The sequence below is a fragment of the Zeugodacus cucurbitae genome, chromosome 6 (assembly GCF_028554725.1).
Source record: "Zeugodacus cucurbitae isolate PBARC_wt_2022May chromosome 6, idZeuCucr1.2, whole genome shotgun sequence".
NCBI classification, from domain to species: Eukaryota; Metazoa; Arthropoda; class Insecta; order Diptera; family Tephritidae; genus Zeugodacus; species Zeugodacus cucurbitae.
In genome coordinates, this window is record NC_071671.1 from 64572636 (window position 1) to 64594152 (window position 21517).

Here is a 21517-nt window from a genome sequence, read left to right on the forward strand (position 1 = left end):
TATGTAACGTAACAGTTAAGTTTTAGAGTCAATACACTGAATAGTTTAAAAAATATTTAATAAAATAAAAAATTATCATTGAAAATTTTTGACTTTTATTCTTTGGAATCATTCGAATTTTACAGATTTATTTCGAGTGACGTCACAGTAGCGACAGATTAAAGCTCGACGACGACGACTTTTTTTAGTTCTTCAGAGAATGAGAAAGTGGTGAAAATGTTGGCAACAGCTTAGAAGTTTTCTAGGTTGTAGGTTGAGTTGTAAAATGTTTATTGTAGTCTATACAAATTCTGTTCTGAACTTTTTAATTCCAAATGAGACCAACAATTTTGCGATAATCGTGATCTAATTGAAATATACATAATTCAGCGTTGTTTTTGGGCCTAAACTAATGTTTTGGTGTTGTTGTTGGAAGCGGAGTTGTTGATGACGTTGTTGGCTTCAGAGTTGTTGAAGATGATGTTGGCTTCAGAGTAGTTGTTGAACTTGGTGGTGGTGTTGTTGTAGGCACTGCAGTTTCACCATTCAGACAGCCTTGTAAATTATTCAATATGACCTTGTTGTTCACGTCGTATTTACGCTTTGAAGCGACCAAACAAACATTCTCCAGATAATCGGAATCGCTATAGGCTTGCCTCACCTTAGCCAGCGTATCGGTGGCACTTGTGGAGACATTATACATTGTATGTTGATTTTTATTACTCTGTAGGAGCAGAAGAAGCAGCGAAGAGAAATATTCGAGAAGTTTAGAAAAGCATAACTTTATGTTTGCTAAAATCTTTACTCACCGCCGACTCGAAGCATTCAAAGTAATCTATAGAGTCCTTATTGGGCACACAATTCTGAAGCAGTTTGCAGGCATGCTCACTACTATCTTCGATGTCATCACGCAACTGATAGGTGGACTTGTCAATTTTTTTACGTCTATCTTCGCTGCTCAACAAACATTGCGTATAATCACTTTCGTATTCGTCATAGCAGTCGGTAAGTTGCGGCAAGTAGTAAGTGAAGCAATCGTTGGAGCGTTTCGGATCACTTTGTTGCAAGTTGCGTGTGTTCAGCAGGAAATTGATCAATGTTTGATCGGTGTTGAGTTCGTGTATTCTGCTGTGGGAGCCTGCGTGGCTCGCATGCGCTTGCATGGCGATGAAAAGGACGCTAAGCAGTGTGAATGCCAGTGAACGTGTCATCTTTTATGGTTTTAGCTTTCTTTAATTGTCCTGGAAAATTTTTCAATACTTTTCTTGGATTATTACAATTCAATTATATTTGTTTTCGCGTTGCTCACTGTTACACTAACAAATTGTACTGTGGCACTCACTGCAGCGTTGTAACATTTTATAATTTATTACCAGCATGCAGCGACCTTTTTTTGAATTTTTGGTGAAATTTATCTTTTATTTGCTGTCGGTTATCGTTTCGATATCAAGTTTAGTGCTTGTAGATACATATAAATATGATTGATAAATTTTGCAATGGCAATGGGTCAACGTTCTCGTATGATAGGAGAGAGAAGTTACTGACTCCCTGGTCATTATGCCTTTAAAGCCCTGCTCACAGCATTAATGTGATCAAATGGTTTCAAATATTTATTTTATTTCAAAATTAGAAAAATATAAGGTGCTATTTTAGTATTGTAGTTGGATGTTCTTTTAGAGCTATATTCGGAAATGTATATAGTTTATAATAAAAAAATAGGGCGACCTCTTAATTTTTTTTATTTGAAAATAAATATAAGTTGAATGTTAAGAATTTATATTAAGTTTGTCACGATGTTCGTAACACCCAGAAGGAAGCGTCGAAGACCCTATAAAGTATATATATAAATAATCAGTATGTTGAGCTGAGTCGATTTAGCCATGTTCGTCTGTATATATACGAACTAGTCCTTCAGTTTTTAAGATATCGTTTTGCAGATGTTATTTTATCTGCAAGAAGCTGCTCATTTGTCGGAACTGCCGATATCGGACCACTATATCATATAGCTGCCATACAAACTGAACAATCGGAATCAAGGGCTTGTATGGAAAACTTCCGCATTTTACTACATATCTTCACGAAAGTTGGTGTGAATTATTGTTAATAGAAATAATTTAATCTCCGAAAAAATTGTTCAGATCGGTTCACTATAGCATATAGCTGCCATAAAAACCGAATGATCGGAATCAAGGGCTTGTATGGAAAACTTCCGCATGTGACGTGGTATCTTCACGAAATTTAACATGGATTACTGCTTAAGGTAATAATATAATCTTCGAAGGAATTGTTCAGATCGGTTAACTATATAACCTTAATGTTTCTAGCAAACAACCCGGCTAAAAAGTATTAGTAAAATGTTTCATAGTTACTAAAAGAAATTTACCTGTGAAGGGTATATTAGCTTCGGTACAGCCGAAGTTAACGTTTTTTCTTGTTTTTCATTCACATTGCCAAATTACGGGGCTAACGCTTAAAATCATGGAAATTGTTTTACAAAACTCACAGAAAAACTTTTCGAGCCCCTTATATCCAGAAAAAGTTAACTCGAAGACATTATTGGCTCATAGATTTTAACACTGAAGATGTTGTCAAGGTTGTTATCATCAATAGTAAATGCTACCAATATGTTAACTTCATACTTCAGTTTCACCTTTTTTCGGTTAACAATATAAAATTTAGCAGGAATTTAGGAACCAATACTTCTGGTTATTTAAATATAGTGGAACATACAATTAGAATTATTGAAACACATATTCAGCATGTGCAAAAACCAAATTAAACTCTAATGACAAATAAAAGATGTCGCTACTGCCTTTAAAATGCACTCATCTAACTGTTTATATGAAAGTGTATAAAAAACTCAAATAACTGCTCACTGAGTAATTAGCTTTCCAGTGACGCTTATCAGTAACTCAATTCCTACCTCTTCTGCCGGTGTATGAATATACATCGCTGTGGATATGCCCAACGCTATAGCAATATCAGTATGTATGTATGTACTCTCTTATCAGTGCTGTAAAGGTAATAAAAAAAGTGCAGTAAACAAATAAATGCGTACACAATTTAATATTTTTCTTCTTCTTGGCGTGCTGACAATATTGTATATCTAATACTTAGTTTCTGGTATATATAGTTGGGTAGCTTAGCTAAAACGCTTGGAAATTTAATGCATCTTATTACTGGTTGCTTAGTTCGAAAGTTCATAAACTGATTATGTATACATGAAAACTAAGTATCTAGTTGATGAGGTTAGCTTGAGTTAGGTTTTGTTAAGTTTGAGAACGTTTGAGCAGACTATATTAATAGAGATAAGATTAAACCGAGGATAGGGTTCTGGAGAGATTGCTGTGTTGTTTATGTGAGAACCGCTTTGTTATTATCTAGTGATATTTGTCTGCTTTATGAGAGTCCAGAATCAGCTGTACTATTCTAGTTGTCAACTAAAGTTTATTTACAATCCGCATTGTGCCATAAAAGAGTCTAAACAATTTCATTTTATTAATTTTATTCGAACCATATCCAGCTGATAAGAAGTGATTGATAATTGACTAATTAAAGTACAGTGCTAGACAAAAATATACGTCACCTGTGTTAGCTTCAAGATTCATTTTAGTCATTGGTAGATCGTTGTTAATGTATTTCGTCTTTCTTAATGCCTTAAGCATTGAACAATTTTTGTATTTTGTATTTTGTATTTTGTATTTTGTATTTTGTATTTTGTATTTTGTATTTTGTATTTTGTATTTTGTATTTTGTATTTTGTATTTTGTATTTTGTATTTTGTATTTTGTATTTTGTATTTTGTATTTTGTATTTTGTATTTTGTATTTTGTATTTTGTATTTTGTATTTTGTATTTTGTATTTTGTATTTTGTATTTTGTATTTTGTATTTTGTATTTTGTATTTTGTATTTTGTATTTTGTATTTTGTATTTTGTATTTTGTATTTTGTATTTTGTATTTTGTATTTTGTATTTTGTATTTTGTATTTTGTATTTTGTATTTTGTATTTTGTATTTTGTATTTTGTATTTTGTATTTTGTATTTTGTATTTTGTATTTTGTATTTTGTATTTTGTATTTTGTATTTTGTATTTTGTATTTTGTATTTTGTATTTTGTATTTTGTATTTTGTATTTTGTATTTTGTATTTTGTATTTTGTATTTTGTATTTTGTATTTTGTATTTTGTATTTTGTATTTTGTATTTTGTATTTTGTATTTTGTATTTTGTATTTTGTATTTTGTATTTTGTATTTTGTATTTTGTATTTTGTATTTTGTATTTTGTATTTTGTATTTTGTATTTTGTATTTTGTATTTTGTATTTTGTATTTTGTATTTTGTATTTGTATTTTGTATTTTGTATTTTGTATTTTGTATTTTGGTATTTTAGTATCCTAGGCATTCGTGATCTTATTTGCATATAGTATTATTTATCAATTTTTTGTTGTTAATTAACATTTTTCGTGAATCAGTTGCTTACTAATTTAATGAAAGTTTAATCTTCCATTGTATGTTATATATATGTATATATTCAGTTCAATATTTTTGAAAACCATTCATGATAATTTAATGACGAGATATATATTTATTGTTACTGTTTTTCAACACGGGAAATAGTAATAAATAAAAGCGTATTGTGTCGTTAATAATACTCAGAGATAATAAGTCAGATAGCGCGTTCTTAAAAATACTATAAAAAAGTTATCTGCATTTGCTAGTTTGTTTAAATTCTAGGAACTGAAAAAGCGAACAATGTCTAAGGTGATAAGCAAAAGGAAGTTGTTATAAATTAAGCAGATTGTATACACTTTTTCACTGTAAAGTATGATTATATTGATTATAAATTTTTCAGAGACCATCTGATATCATTAGGCTTTCTTTTAGAGATGTCTTAAAACACCACATGTAAAGAGAACAACCCAATAACAACATTTGCACTTAAGGTGATTACAATCCATTTTTAGAAAATTGTTATCGCGGGCCATCTGAGACACTAAGAGCAACAAAAACGTGTTAAAAATAGTGGGAGGTAGCGAGTAAATAAATAATTTACAAAAAATATGTATCTTTCGCTCTATTTGTCTCTGTTTGAGTTCTTAAAATATGGACAACACTGTACTGTGCTGCAAACTTGGGAACTTGTTGTACTGAAGTGATCCACTAAGCTTTTTTTTGCTTTTTGAAAATATATTTTTGGCTAATTTCAATGAATGATGAAGGTGAAACGCGTAAAATTTATCATTAATTATTTTATGATAAATGTACAATTAATATGTAAACAAAAGAAATTTAATTGAAATTTGTTAATTAGATAGTACAGTGGTTTCGAAAAGTGCACATACAATTTAATGATTTTTGATTTTTGAACAACGAATTTGATACTAATTTAATTAAATTACTATAAATAATTATAAAAATTTATTCTAATTTTTACTAATCGTCATAATTCTAATATTTCCAGCATTTAAAAGACCTCTAACGCCCCTACTCAGCACGCTAGCATGCAAGGTAAGTTGAAATTATATTTGTGGTATGGTTAATTGATATTCTTTATAGCTAAATCTAACTTGCCTACAATTTATGATAAGACCAAAACCATTTTCCCCTCGCACGCACGCACATACATATATACCGCCACTCAAGCGTGTGTAGTATTTGATTGACTACTGCTGAGCGACCGCCGCCGTCACCGCCATAATAATTAGTCGACACAATGCCGAGCTCATGTAACGTACACCGCAATTATTGTCTGGCTGTCTAACGGTATGCCTGTCTATTTTCCAAGCCTGTCAACTGAATAGCACAACTGATTGCGAGTTGAGTGAAATAAACCAAATTGTCTGCGTACGCATAAACAAACACACATAGTACATAGCTGTCAGTCAGTCATTCGAAGCTGGGTGTGTGCACCGCACAATTGCAGCAAAGCAATAGCAACAACACTAAGTACGGCAACAGTAACAACAACAACAACCGCAATTTGCCATCAATTACACATTACAATCTCGCCTACTTGCTGCTGTTGTCTATCTACGTGCTTTACGGCATTGTGTTACGTTTGCACGTAAACGTACGGACAGCGTGGTGTGAGCAAATGTCCGACACCAATCAACAATGGCTCAGCAAGTGTCATCGTTAAAACTGTTAGCGGCGCTACTCTTGGTCGTTGTCTGCTGCTTCGCCAACAGCTGTTGCAATCATCAGACGCAGACGCAGGCAATTGCGGCGGCATGGCCGGATAATGCGGTCGGCATTGGCGTTGATGGTGGTGTGTTAGCGAATGATATTGTTGTTGGTGATGTCGCTTTGGCTGTGTCGCGCGATGCAAATAATTGCTTTGAGAGATTCTTGCTGGAGAGTCGTAATGCGAGCAACACCTATGCGTCGGCATATCGTGCATGTCAAATGTTGGGCCGACAGCGGCGTATGGAATTTGTGAGCGCCGAATGGTCAACGCGACAGGAAATGGAGGAGCAAGTGACAGTGATGTGTAAGAATCTCTGTGATTGTATGCAAATTGTGGAGGATCTGGAATACTTTCAATGTAATGCGCAACATGTGAGTGCTTGTGAATGATATAGTTGAGTTTTTTTTGCGACAGTGTTTCCAGGAAAAATAAAAATTAGACATTGTAAAGAAAAGTGGGAAGTGAGTGCGTTATAACGTTTGAATATGTAAATTGGCATGGTTCTAAAATGTCGAAAAAAAGTGTTTAAAACAAATATTTATATTAAGCTCTTCACTGATACCTCACCTTAAAAAGTCAAGCTGAGTGAGTCCAGTAACATTAACCCTCAGTCGACATGAGGTCTGTAACTAATATTTTGTTGAAGTGAGGTCCAAAACAATGCAAATGTTCTGGTTATACAAGTATAATTATTATTTTTTTTTTTTTAACTATGTACATAGTTACTTATAGCTGTATTTCTATATATACAGTGGAACTTATCTAACTCGAATCACCATAATCCACAAAAAACGTCGAGTTAGAAAGACTACGAGTTATAGAATTTTCATTAAAACATATAAATTTTTAAAAAGCTGTAAAATAAAAAGGGTAAGATGTCTCAACTAAACCTGAGGTGAACAGCAGTAGCGTTCTGCTTTTGTATAAATAAATATCAATTTATAAACTTCTGTCACTTTTGCCTATTATTTTTTTTTATTCCACTATAAATTACAGCTATAATTATTGCATTACTCTACGACAGCAATAAAAATTTTATACGAGTACTGACAAATTTTATTGCACGACAATTTTTACTTCTTAACGATCAAAGCAGAATTTTATTTCATGATTTTATCACAGTAAAAGTTGTAAAATACAAATTTATTCTATTTAATTTTTGATTTAATTAAAATATATTTTATTTAATTTTTGATTTAATACTTTCTACATGATATTTATTAATTATCAAATCCAACAATTGCGTTAAAATATATACTTTAAAATCAGCTAAATTGACCGTATTACCGTAATTAATACGCATGATGTCATTTCCTCGGTTAAGAATTCATTATTTACTTACACACTTGATTATGTCATATAATTCTAATAAATTATCTACAAATAATAGCAGAACTAATACGATAAACTCAAGAGCGATAAGCTAATACAATAATACTTAACACGAATTAATTTTTGCTTAGCTACAAGTGTAAGATTGTAGCGCAAATACACTTCAATGCAACAATTTAGTAGATGACATAAATTTTCCATGAAGCTAATTTACTTTATTCACAAATCGGTAGTTGTTGTGTCATATTTCGAGATAATATTCGTTTTCTTAAAGGGAAAAATATTATCCGTCAGCAATTTTATAGGATTAATGGACATCAATGGACATCAATGGTAACTAAGATAACCATGAGTCCAACTATAGTTGAGAAGGGTTATTGAGAAAAAAAAATAATAATGTTTTGTGCTTAAAACAACTTTCTATTTTTCCTCTCTCTCTCTCACTCTCTTTTTCTATCGCTCTGTCATTCTCCCTTACCCTCAATATCTCTCTCTTGTTATGGTAAGGCTCTCTCTAAATATTATTTGATTAATGTCTACTATTTATAAGAATATCTAATGGGGGTGGGGGGCAATTTGACTTAAGAAATCTGACCAAATCAGTATAAATTTATATGAATATACTTTAGAAACCCGCTTTTAATGTTTCAGTCAACTCAGTGAAATATAGAGGGCATATGAACCAACGTTTTTTTTTTTTTCTTGCAAACATAATACAGTATTTAACAACCTTAAAAACATTATTATTTTAAATAATTTATTTTTAAACCAATTAATTTTTGGATTCAAACCAATTTTAATTTTCTACTTTTTCTCAAAACAGTCCTACAAGAGTGTGCACACAATGCAACAAGTATACTTGAATTCAAGCGCCGCCATTGTGGAACTGGAGGATAAATATGAAGAAGCGGAAAAGGAGCTACTGCTGTGTATTATCTCAGCCGAGCAGCAATATGTAGATGCGTCAAGCAAAGCGTTTCTGAAACTGTCGAAGTGTCTGAAAGCGACATGAAACTATTTTGAAAAATAATTATCTATTAATATTAGTAGAGTAAAGGAGAATGTAAGAGTTAAACTAATTTATTTATGGCACACTATAATTTTGTATTGATTTAAGTTTTATTTATTTGATTAAAGGAGATTTATTGTTATTTCTTGATACAATGTATGTAAATAATTAAGTACTAGTGCTGAACTTTAGCTCGTGTTGAGTTAAATGTCTGCACAAATAGTTAAAGAGAGTATGTATAAATATGAAATGTTAATCATATATACGCATGTAGTACTTAAGTAAATAATACAGTGTAAAATAAATAGATAACACCAGAAGATATGCTGATAAAACTTTAATTCTTTCTGGTATTATGCTTGAAAATGAACTGTTACTACTCTAAAACATTTATCACTAGTAAACATTACATATAATTATATTTTATCCTCTCATAGGGTTATATTCTCGTTTAGACTATAATAGAAAATTTCTCAGTTTTAACGCGACTATCGAATATATGAAGACCTATGTAGGAATTCTAGAAGAAAGGAGAGTGCCAGAAAATGCAGTCAAACGATATATATAAGTTATTTAATACCGAAAATGATTTCTTCAAGAATGTGAATCTCAAATTTGTGCCAAGATGTCATTAAGTACGATTATGATGATTAAGTAGAAGTACGGAAACTAATTCAACAATAGTAACCAGATTGCACCGGTTCAATTTGAAGTAAATGTGTAGAATCACGGTGTTTGCTTCTCTGCATTGGTATAAGAAACATATGAGTTTGACGGTGAGCAGGGATAAGATGAAAGATTTGCTGTTATCAAATAATTAGTTAGTTTACTCGTGTTTTCGCTAACACATTATTGTTTTTGGCCTACAAAAACACCAAAAGCAATGTTAGCATTAAGAATAGTATAAAAACGTGAACATAATAACATCAAGTCAAAATATGGCGGAAATCTTCTAGAACACGTCATCCAAATTTCGCTAAGATCCTCAGATAATAGAATAATAGGAAGGTCAGTTCCTAAATTAACGAAGAGGAGAGCCAGTACTACAGAGGAACTATTTCATATGTTTTTGGAACCATCATTTAGCGATCAAAGCCAAAAAAAAACTGGAGACTAATAACTTTTAATAACATTTCTCTACTATTTAAGAAAATAACTGGAACGCTTTAGCAGCTAGAATAAGGGCAATAAATAACGCAAGTTTGCTTTAAAATTTAAATATATTTATATTTATATGAACGTTTTGGTCTCTCAGTTAACTTTTCTGTCACATTTAATGTCATTTATAGTCGATAAATGTCTTGTTGCATTATTGCACGCCAACAATTTACACATTATCAGCATCTTGATTGCTATTTTGTTGCAACCAATTATTCAAGGTGGAACTTAAATTACTTCTTGGTGCAGGTTTAGCGGCAGACGCCTGTGGCCCACTGCTCAAGAGGCCTAAAGTGGGTGTGCGGCGTGGAGCAGAAATCAGCTGTATATCATTTACGCTAGCAACCGGTGCATTGGGGGCGCTTGTCGGTGGTGGTATTGTTGGTGGTGGACCATTTTCCAAGCAGAAGTTGAGCGCTGTGTAGATTTGTCCAGTGCGTTCGATATACTCACGTTCGCTAGCATTTGAGCAGCGATAGGAATCGATGTCAATAAGATTAATACGTTGACGTAAGGTCGCTACTATATCCGAGGCATTATTGGAGACAGTATAAATGGTGGACACTGTGTTTGAGGACTGCAAGAGATTTAATCAAGATAATGAAAATGTATATGAATAATTAAAAATAATTTCTTTTGCCACCTACCATATAGCCGAAACAGTCGAGTGCCGATAAATCGTCGACATTTGAATCACACGATTGCACATAACCACAAATACCGCCGGCCACAGTAGAGATGTCCTTGTTGCGCGAGTTCGCCTCCGCCAAAATGCCATTACGTCCATCTTCTGCCGCCTTCACGCATTTCTCATATGCTATGGCCCACTGATTGGACGCTTCATTGAGGAGTGGCACATAAATGCTGAAACATTGCATGGATGATGGTGTGGTGGCACGTCCTTGATGGTTGAGCAGGAAGTTGCCCAAAGAGGTGTCAGCACGAGCCGAAATGTGGCGGGGGAGCGCGCACTGTCCATTAAGAATATTTATTACAAAAGTATTATTAAAAAAATATTTGAAGAAAAAAGTAAAAAAAAATATTTGAAAAAATAGTTAAAAAAGAAATTAAAAAATATTTAAAAATATAAAAAACATTATTTTTAAAAAATGTTTGAAGAAAAAAGTAAAAAAAAATTGTTTACCAAACATTTTTTTTTTGAGAAATACTTTATAAAAGATTTAAATGAAATAATTTTTTGTTTCTACATTTTTAAAAAAAAAAAAAACTTTTTTAAACAAAATATGGAAATTAAAAAAAAAAGTTTATTTGTCAACATTTTTTTTCTAAAAAATAATTTTACTTTGTATTAATAATTATTATTTTCTTTAAGTATTTTTATTTAAAAAAAATTTATATATTTTCACAATCACTAACCTCCGCCACAAGGATTGCGCTCAGCATGCATAAAACGATTTTCAACATTTTCATATTTCTATTTTATTTTATTCCTGTATCCTCGCAATATCCTTTTCACTCGCTCGATTAATTTGATTTTTGCTATACCGTAAGCTGTTGTGCGTTTGACTGAATTCGCAGTGTCGCACACTGATTTTATATAAACATTTGCCAGCAACGCTTTGTAGGCCTCTTAAGAGTTCCTTATCACGATTGTGAAGTGCGGTGCGTCAACACATAATTACGAACATATGCATGGCAAGTAGATACGATATTCAGATGCCCTCATATGTAAGTTTCTATTAGCATTTGATAAACATACACACATCACTTGGATGCTCACCGTTATGAGTACATGGGAAAGTATTTGCTTAGTTTTGATTTGCGTATTTCGAGTAGCTTTCCTCATATATGTATGTATATACCATATACTTTATGATCGCATTTATATCGTAGACTATAAACATTGTGTTGAACATAAAAAGTGTAATCACAGCGAATATATCAACATATATCTGTTTACAATTTCCTTCATTGATTTAAAAAAGTGCTGTTTTCTAAGAAGTTTTATCTAAAGCGACTCTCTAGCGCAAACATTGCGATTTATGGGAGTGGTTGTTGCACCCTGTGGGAAAGTTCAAAAGCTAATAGCGGCACTAATTTTAAATATTTTCTTTAAATCATATTGGAATAAGTAATGAAGTAAGTACAGTACAAAATACTTCTAGAGACATTGTGGAAAGAGGAGGAAGAAACTTTGAAATGAACGGAAAGCTTTTAAAAGCTTAAGAACTGTTGAGAAGTAGAATATTTGGTCTATTAAGTTGCTTATTAAAGACGAGTATGTTATTAATAACTATTAACAATATTATATTTTATTATATTTTTTGGGAAACTATAAATTTTAATTACAAAAGCTCTATCTAATATCACAGAAATATCTCAGAAGACCCTCACATATGTGAAACGAAAGCACAAAGAGTTTTTAAAGAGCTTAAATATATTTAAATGAAACTTGTACTGAGAAAGTTTAGAAAATAATTATACTCGTACCAAAAGATTAAAAGCTCTAATAATACTCAGAATTTTTTTAAATGCGAAATCTTCATCATTTTAAATATTAAAATTATACAAAACGATCGCTTTAAAGTGATTATATACAAAATTAAGCTTTCACGAGGACTGCAGCATCTTTGAGATTTTTTAAAAAGCTTTTGGAGCTTTCATTAATAAAGTGAAATGCGTCTACATTTTTCGAACAATATTTTAGCTAAAGCGCATAAATGCCTCATATGCTTCAAATTTTTCCTAGAGGTTACTAACGTCCATATGGAAAATAACATAGACTTGTTTAAAGAAAGTTTATGATTCAAGCTTTTATTGTATTTAATTAAGATTTTGGCCTTCGTAACAAAATAATTGTCTACATGTTTGAGACCGTATGGCAAAATAATATGTACTCTTAAAATGTTACTTGATTTACTTGTTGATCACAAAAAAGTGAACTTGACTCTCACTTAAAGCAGAGCATTTTGTTTGTCATAAATAAATAAAAGCCAAAATGTCCTAAAGGTGATTTGTAATTGAAGGCAAGTACTTTCATAACATTCGGTAAATGTAATCGTATATCATCCATTAAGTAATGAATATATTTACACGAGAGTACATACTTCTTAAAACCCCCTAAGCATAAGAAACATCACATATATTGAAAGGATGTTAATTACTCCAATAGTTAAATAACTCAAGTAACGTATTCTACTTGCTTCATTAACAATTCGTCTACTTTATTTCGAGTGTCACAATGACTTTATCAATTTGAAAGCAAATCAGTATTTGTCTAAAAATACACACAAGGTGTTAAGTACTCAAATTTCCAGGAACTACTCATAAAAATCTTTATGAATATGCGCTAAATTTAATTTAGATAAGTGGCAAACACTTCTATTAAGTTTAAATTAAGTTAGCTTTGCCCAAGTGTGTGATGATTTTATCATTGACAACCACTTAATTTTCTATTATTGTATTTTACTTGCATTCTTTGTTTTTTTTTGTTTGCAATTTTGTTTGGGGGTTTTTGCACTTCCTGTCCTAATATAAGTGACTCAAGGGAAGTAAATAACTCAAGTTGTTTTCCTATCAATATGTGTTGTTAGAAGTTAAATTTACTCTGATTACTTGATTATTTGCAGATAAGTTTTTAGCACATTATTGGGTAAGCAATTCTCCTTTTGCTCTTATCAGTATATAAATGAAACGAAAAGATATTGCATTGCATGAGTTATCAGTAATGTAGAAAGTGCTGATTTAATTACAGTCAGCAGTTTGAAACAGGTGCTGGGTATTCACGTGCACTCGCTTAGTTGCAATATAGTTACAATTTAGGTTTTTTTTTGCTTTGGTTAGATTTTGAGAGCAAAAAGAATTCTCACTTCAAATGTGTTTGGAAAAATTTTTGTTTTGTAAGATAATGTTTCAGACAACATTCGTAAAAAAATTGTTAGATGCTGCTGAATTGATGGTATTATTTACTGTATACCAATTATAGTCCGACGGCATAGCGCCGAACTTTGAATTAGTGATTGGCGTGCTGATGAATCAATTTTATTTGTGAATTCTCCTCAAGATAATCTTGAGGTTTATGCTTTTAGGATTCAGAATTACACTTGTACTACCGCAAAATCCTATTGTAATGCAATTACATAGAATTTGAACTTAAAATGTGACATCATGTGATATGATATCATATGATGTGAAATCATGCGATGTTATATCACATGATATCAAGTCATGTGATGTGCTATATTGTGATCATATGATGCCCAAAATTTGATGTTAATCTTTCTGTTGTGATATGCATCTCGAATATATTCATATTCTATGATGTTACAATCGCTTAAGATATATTAAACATTAATTAGTTTGTTATCTACCATGTACATAATGGCTTCACTATGACTTATATGCATTTAATTGTATACCAAATTTTAGAACTAGTGTTTATGACAGTAGCCAATGAAGAGAACAATCTAATTACTTTTCCGAAACCGGATGTATGAATTCAGTGCTGAGTTGTTTGTTAACAATTGGTTACATGTCCCAACAAAACAGTTAAACAGTTTTAATTTAAAATAGCTTAGTCAGTGAGTGTTTATACTAGAAAACAAATGTGAACTAATCACAAATTAATTAAAATTGCATAGTTTTAGGCGTAAAACAATGTATCGACAACTGTTGAAAAAAGTCAAAGCGTTTTTTCACTTACAGTTAACTCAATGGCGCCATGGCTCTATACTTATATGTGACTGTTTTAGAGCCTAAAAGTCTCAATAGAATATATGTGGCGTTAAGATGGACTATGTGTGTATGTGTATAGGGTGATACGTATACAAAGTCATACCATTTAAAAATTTTACTCATCATGTCGATATACCAAGTTCATAGCTTAAGCTGTGCTATTTGAATTGTTTTTTTTGATTATGATCACCTTTTGCACCTAGAAAACATTACCAATTATGAAGTAGAAAAAGAGGATACTAAACAATACATTTTGAATATTCTTGTACCCAATTTTTATTTTGTAACTAAAACAGTTTTGCCAGAAACAATATTGACTCAATTAATGGCAATAGTGCTAGCAGACGGTAAGCCATTGATGAAGCACTCATTCATTTCTCTATAGGTCTCGGAGGTCTTCTCAGTGTAGGTGCTTTGAGCGGTGTTGGTGCAGATATTCTCGGTGTCCTTGATTTGTTGCAAACCTCCCTCAAGAGAAATGGCTGCGTTCGAAGCATCGGTCGACAAATTATAGATTTCATTGATATCCGCTGAGGCCTAGTTATGAGAAAATTGTTCAAGTTAATACAAAAAATAGTTTTAATATTTAAACACTCTTACGGCTGTGGCGTAGCAGTTGAAGAAGTCCAAATTATCGGTGTCACTGTGGCAGGAGGTGAAATCACTGCAAATCGCGGAGGTTTCCTTCATGAAAGTTGCACGATTCAGAGCTGCCTCGGCGGAGAGATTGGCTGACGCTTGTGTGGCCACGTTGACACATTGCTCATACTCCACAGAGAAGTTGGTAGAAATTTCATTTAAGATCGGCATGAAATGGTTGAAGCATTCGGTGGTGATTTCAGGATCACCGGAAGAACCCAACAAATTGGATTGTGCCAACAAGTTCAGTATACCATTGTCAGCATGAGCCTTGACAACTGATGATCTCGGTGCAGCCTGTTTATGTAGAAATGTTTTAGTAATTTAAGTACTTACAGTCTCTTCGAGATTTAACTCACCAATGTGACACCAATAAGAGCTAAAGAAAGGATTGTAATAGCGCTGGCTTGCATTTTGCGAAGTCTTTCACTTTTCGAGTAGTTTAGTACGAATGAGTAGGTCAAGTTTGGAGTTTGCCTTTTATACTAATTTTCATCAAATGCAGCATTAAGTGTTTGTAAGTTTGTTGATAATTTGCAAATGCCTGCCACGCGTGAAATTGATTGAGCAGCTTTTTTGTTGATTCTCTATCTATTAAGCTTTTAAGAAAATATTTGTCACCAGCGACAACTTCGTTGGAAATTAAAACGGAAAGCTAAGTTGCGTACCATATTTATGAGTCATGAATTCAACACAATTTTTATATTTTACTTTCAATATTTTGAGTTTGAATTCGATGTTATGGCTGAAGGTCATTCTGACTTTAAAACATAAAAACTTTATTTTGTACAATTAATTCTATTTTGGAGTGTCAAAAATATGTGAACTCTCTGATCCCTGGACCTAGGTAGAAACCATAAAGCAATATTGAGATCTTATACCAGATATTACTACTGTATATAACAACATTTTCCGTAACCATTTTTATGTTCTCGCAATATACCGAACAGAGTTTTGTCTACCTAACGTTTATTTGTAAATTCTAAATTAGATATAGAGTCATATATATCAAACTTGAGTAAATAATAGGATATCTCTATAGAACTTGGTTTATTCATACATATGTATCGAGTAACGCTGAAACGATTGGTATAAATCATTTTAATTGAAGATAAAAAAGTAAAATGGCATACGAGATTTCAGTAGGGATGGTCATACGTGTTTTAAATTTTTGTTTTAAGTGGTCGTGAGCACCTTTCTATTAATTGTATATCAACTAAACTAATTTCCCTTCATTGACTCGTCTTATGTTGTGAAATTGGTTGAAATCGGCTAATATCACGCCCAATCCTCACAAGATGATTTGATTAAAAACTACTGAAAGTACTTTAACTCGATAAAGATGCATAGTAGTGTTGACTCCGAAGATCTGTATGTAAATCAATATAAAAAATTGAGTGGATCTGCTCACTTTTGGGTCAAATCACATATCTATATTAACCAGATTTGATGCATAATAGTTCCTCGATATTCTGATATCATATTTTAATTGGTAAATGGGATCGGTTCATAACTTGATTTGTGTTAGTTAAATTGATTTTTATATACAAATATAAATATGTTAGACATGAAACGAAATGCAATAAGGAAATTAAGAGTATAAATAGTAGGCTTCTTGTATAAATATAGTACATGACTCGGAAAGGAGCTCGACTTTAGCCTGTTTTTCAAGATACCATTAGATCCATTTATTTGCAGAAAAAGTTGGAGAAATTAAATAATTTCCTCGGACAAAAATTGAATGGATACTTTGCCACTTAACTGATCGTGCGTTATTTGCAATTCTCGGAAAAAGCTAAGCTGCTCACTTTAGTAAAGATAAATTAATAGTGGTACACAGTCACACACAGACACAGCACCGTTTAAAAAGTACCGAATTCTTGGAAAAATATCAGGCAGCAAAATGGAATTTGAAAATGTCTATTACATATATATTTATATAAGCATTAAATCTGTTAAAAATGTTACTAGATAATATATACTTTTACAACAAAATCTATATAAATTGATATTTATTAAAAGTTAAATGTTATTTTATTCATAATTTTAGTGGTAAATTTTATGTTTATATATCTAGACATATTTAGAGAGTTGATTGACTTATATATATTAACAATAGTTATTCCACTTAGCGGCCCTGGACGCTGAAGGTTTCCAGTCTGGTAAGATCACTCTTTTACATAGTTTTTAAATTAGACTTCAGACGTTCTAGGTTCTCATTTTGTACAAGCGATTGCCTAAGTCCTGCATATGCAAAGGTGCAAAAGTAACGCTAAGCGGATGTCAATACAATCGGTACAAATGGAAAGCATAAGTGAGTCACTCACACCTGACGCACTGCTTAGCGTGTGGGAAAGTCTTTAAGAACATCACACATTAATAGCAGCATTAACTGATAAACAAAGCAAAAACCGCTCAATCAAAATTGTATGAAAGGTAAATAGCAAACTATACAAACTTACAATGGTACTATGCAGAATATATGCAGATAATTGTATAAAAGAGCAGTCGCGTAGTTTCCAAAAATCATTCGCTTACAAGTAAACTTAAAGTAAAGGACGCAACAAAATGCAGACTGCAACTTTCACAATATTGTCTTTGGCCCTCATAGGCGCCGCAGTGGTAAGATCAAATATAAGTAAACTTCTCTTTTACCTCAAAAAATGTATAAAATACTTTAAACACTCTTCTTACTTACCAGGCTGTACCGGTGACATCCGTTGCCAAGGCCCGTGCTGACAATAGTATACTCAACTTGTTGGCACAATCCAATTTGTTGGGTTCTTCCGCTGATCCTGAAATCACCACCGAGTGCTTCAACCATTTCATGCCGATCTTAAATCAAATTTCGACCAACTTTTCCGTGCAATATGAGCAATGTGTCACCGTGGCCTCACAGGCAGTGGGCAATCTATCCGCCAAGGCAGCACAGAAACGTGTAGCTTTCGTGGACGAAACCTCCGCGTTTTGTAGTGCTTTCACTTCTTGCCACAGTGATACCGATAACTTGGACTTCTTCAACTGTTATGCAGTAGCAGTAAGTGTTTATGAAGGAAATGATTTATTTTTGTACTAATCCGAATAACTTTATCTCAACTAGGCCTCAACTGATATCAATGAAATCTACAATTTGTCGACCGATGCTTCGAATGCAGCTATTTCACTTAAGGGAGGATTGCAACAAATCAAGGACACCGAAGACGTATGCACCAATACCGCTCAAAGCACATTCACGGAGCAGACCTCTGAGACCTATAGGCAATTGAATGAGTGCTTCGTCAATGGCTTGTCAGTCGCTACAACTGTTTCTTCTGCTTAAGCTTAAGATAGCAAGCCATAATAAAAATATAAGTTGCCGATGAATGTTTTAATTAATCGTAATAATAATCAATTTCAATATTAAAAAATATTCAAAAATTAAATATTTTCTTTTAATTTCATTGCATATAAAATTAGTATAAGCATTTTTCAATGAGATGCTTCTTCGTTTGTAGCCTATACTGAATGTTCACTCTATGTTTAACATCGAACTTTTACTGATATGCAATAGTAGGGTGCAATAGTAATAGGGTATGGTCCCAGGTGTTGAAGGATGGAGTCAGATTTAATCCATTTGACTAAAACAGCGACACACGATTACATCAGTGATGCTCTTCGTTTTCCGAAACATCTCGTAAATAACTGTTTTGATCTAAACAAACCCTTCAGTTTTATGTACTATCCGAATCCTTTGACAACTTTGGGTAAAACTTGTCTTAATATATTTATATACTTCTCGAGTTCTTTAAGACAAATGAATAGCCGAATGCGTACTTTCTTATCTGTTGTTAAACTTATAACTTCATGCTGATATACATACAACTATGATTGAGTGTCTTTATATATGTTGTTATCTATGAAGTCAAGACAGGTCTGACGCTTCCAACCATAGAGGATCGTGGGAAAATAGTTGTAGTAAAAACTGTGTCGTGCTTTTATGAGTCACTTATATTTATTATTAGTTAAAATTAGACTTTCGTTGCATGGGGGCTTTGATTTGGCCATCGATCAATAAGCGTTTGAAATACTATATAAACGACAATTCATTAATATTTTGTATACAATTTATGATTCACCTTTACCAAAATATGAGTTTAATTGTAACTGTATCTTCGCAAAGGTGTTGGTATATTAACGAAATAACAAAAGAAATAATAAAAAAGTAATGGTAAACTGTAGTTCTGACCTTAGTAGAGGTCCTGAGCTAGTAGTACTGTTATTATTTGACCCTAAATCTATATAAATGATTATGGCACCTGCTGATTGCGAACAAGCGACTGGTATGAATGAATTTTCCTCCTCATCGAATCGATAACTATTCTTTTTTATATTATATGTTATTGAATTCAACTGGTCAATTCTATTCAATTGTTTAGAATAAAATTAACTACACATTAAATGTCAATTATATTTAATTTAATCTATAATTTTTGTTTATAACAGTAATACGTAGTACAATTTAAAGTAAATAAATAATATTGTCAAGTGGCAAAGCTCACGTTCATTTTCAGCACTCGAGTACAAATACATACATTTTTGAGTTTGTCATATCTTTTCGGGTGCTTGTCAACATAATACCGTTATCATACATACTTAATTGTGTTTAATTGTACTTGCAATAAACTTGTAGGTACATATGTTTGATATCGATTATCAGTGACATCATAGATACCAGTTCCCATGCTATTAATTAGAGGTGATTAGGGAAATAAGGGGCCTAAAAATAAAATAAATATTTTGATATAAGAGTCAATTGTTGTTTATATATTTTAATTGTTTAAATTATATATTTTAATTATTCCTCAAAGGATGTCTTTTCAGAGTTAGTTTAAGATCTCCAAACATTAAAAGTTATTTTAAATAAAATATTTGATAACTAAAGTTTTTTTATAGCAACGCTCCGAAATAATTTGTTCACATAAAATTTACACTATATATTTGAAGGTTTCTTTCATCTTTCATTTGCCTTAGTGGCGAGTTCATAGTATAAGTTAAATTCTAGGATGCTTTGAACGACATATATAACCGTTAGGATTCTAATGATTCTATGATTCTAATATACAAAGTATTTCACGTAGCACGTCGACCTATATTTAAATGTAGGTAAAGCCGAAGCGCAATCTTTCATATACAGTTAAAATTTCAATATCAATGTGGCTGTATATTGGGTACATTGCCTAAAAGTATACTAGCAATAAAAGATATTTGACCATAAAACATAAATTTTAAATATTCACGCATTTTTATTTGACAACATAAACAGATTTTAACAGTTTGACTAGCCAAATCTTCGCATACTAGCCTAATTAATGGCAATAGTGCTAGCTGTTGGCAAGCCATTGACGAAGCACTCATTTAGTTCCTTAAAGGTCTCGGAGGTCTTCTCAGTGTAGGTGCTTTGAGCGGTGTTGGTGCAGATGTCCTCGGTGTCCTTGATTTGTTGCAATCCTCCCTTAAGAGAAATAGCTGCGTTCGAAGCGTCGGTCGACAAATTGTAGATTTCATTGATATCAGTTGAGGCCTAGTTGAGAGAAAATATTTAGTGTTAGTTCCAAAACAATTGATGTCCTGCAAAAACACTTACGGCTGTGGCGTAGCAGTTGAAGAAATCCAAGTTAGCGGTGTCACTGTGACAGGAGGTGAAAGCACTGCAGATCGCGGAGGTTTCATTCACGAAAGCTACACGATTCTGTGCTGCCTTGGCGGAGAGATTGGCCGCTGCTTGTGAGGCCACTGTGACACATTGCTCATATTGAACGGAGAAGTTGGTCGAAATTTGATTTAAGATCGGCGAGAAATGGTTGAAGCATTCGGCAGTGATGTCAGGATCAGCGGAAGAACCCAACAAATTGGATTGCGCCAACAAGTTGAGTATACCATTGTCAGCACGGGCCTTGGCAATTGATGCGACCGGTACAGCCTGGTGAGTAAGTAAAGTGTTGAAATATTTTATACCTGTTTTGAGGTAACAAAAAAGTTTTAATTATATTTGATCTTACCACTGCGGCACTAATGAGGGCCAAAGACAAAATTGTGGAAGTTGCTGTCTGCATTTTGTTTCGTCCTTTACTTTACGTTTACTTGTAAGCGAATGAATTTTCCAAGCCATTGGACTGCTTTTTATACCAATTATCTGCCTATATTCTGCATAGTACTATTGTAAGTTTGTATAGTTTGCTATTTACCTTTCATACAATTTTGATTGAGCATTTGTTTGGCTTCATTTATCAGTTAATGGCGCTATTAGTGTGTGACGTGCTTAAAGACTTTCCCACACGCCAACCAGAACGACAGGTATGTATGACTCACTTGTATGTTACAAAATATTATCGATGGTACAACGCTTAGTACGAGTTTTTTGAGTTAGGTGCACGAGAGTGTTAAGATCCAAATGTTGATCGGTTTGATCTTGAAATTCTGGGAATAACAACTCTGGCGTAAAAATTATGCTTTGAACTTATACAATTTCAAACGTC

The 21517-nt window shown here is 32.6% G+C and overlaps 6 protein-coding genes across 6 annotated transcripts; 2 read left to right on the top strand and 4 right to left on the bottom strand.

The window, feature by feature from the left end:
• Positions 1-55: 55 nt before the first annotated feature.
• On the bottom strand, positions 56-1333 carry LOC105211710 (uncharacterized). Its single transcript, XM_011183299.2, has 2 exons — positions 789-1333; positions 56-703 (listed from the first exon to the last, which is right to left on the bottom strand). Exons 1-2 carry the CDS (start codon positions 1188-1190, stop codon positions 389-391), a joined length of 717 nt encoding a protein of 238 aa, XP_011181601.1. The 5' UTR covers positions 1191-1333; the 3' UTR covers positions 56-388.
• A 3576-nt stretch (positions 1334-4909) lies between these two features.
• LOC105211614 (uncharacterized) lies at positions 4910-8832 on the top strand. The gene is made up of 4 exons (XM_029039893.2): positions 4910-4925; positions 5444-5490; positions 5539-6540; positions 8325-8832. Exons 3-4 carry the CDS (start codon positions 6097-6099, stop codon positions 8511-8513), a joined length of 633 nt encoding a protein of 210 aa, XP_028895726.1. The 5' UTR covers positions 4910-4925; positions 5444-5490; positions 5539-6096; the 3' UTR covers positions 8514-8832.
• An 881-nt stretch (positions 8833-9713) lies between these two features.
• Positions 9714-11209, bottom strand: LOC105211615 (protein TsetseEP). The gene is made up of 3 exons (XM_011183137.3): positions 11046-11209; positions 10316-10639; positions 9714-10245 (listed from the first exon to the last, which is right to left on the bottom strand). Exons 1-3 carry the CDS (start codon positions 11097-11099, stop codon positions 9838-9840), a joined length of 786 nt encoding a protein of 261 aa, XP_011181439.1. The 5' UTR covers positions 11100-11209; the 3' UTR covers positions 9714-9837.
• Positions 11210-14610: 3401 nt separating this feature from the next.
• LOC105211616 (uncharacterized) lies at positions 14611-15517 on the bottom strand. Its single transcript, XM_011183138.3, has 3 exons — positions 15362-15517; positions 14964-15299; positions 14611-14900 (listed from the first exon to the last, which is right to left on the bottom strand). Exons 1-3 carry the CDS (start codon positions 15413-15415, stop codon positions 14682-14684), a joined length of 609 nt encoding a protein of 202 aa, XP_011181440.1. The 5' UTR covers positions 15416-15517; the 3' UTR covers positions 14611-14681.
• A 1964-nt stretch (positions 15518-17481) lies between these two features.
• On the top strand, positions 17482-18390 carry LOC105211617 (uncharacterized). Its single transcript, XM_011183139.3, has 3 exons — positions 17482-17624; positions 17704-18039; positions 18103-18390. The coding sequence occupies exons 1-3, from the start codon at positions 17571-17573 to the stop codon at positions 18319-18321; spliced, it is 609 nt and encodes a 202-aa protein (XP_011181441.2). The 5' UTR covers positions 17482-17570; the 3' UTR covers positions 18322-18390.
• A 1870-nt stretch (positions 18391-20260) lies between these two features.
• Positions 20261-21163, bottom strand: LOC105211620 (uncharacterized). Its single transcript, XM_011183144.2, has 3 exons — positions 21041-21163; positions 20626-20961; positions 20261-20562 (listed from the first exon to the last, which is right to left on the bottom strand). Exons 1-3 carry the CDS (start codon positions 21092-21094, stop codon positions 20344-20346), a joined length of 609 nt encoding a protein of 202 aa, XP_011181446.2. The 5' UTR covers positions 21095-21163; the 3' UTR covers positions 20261-20343.
• Between the last annotated feature and the right edge of the window lie 354 nt (positions 21164-21517).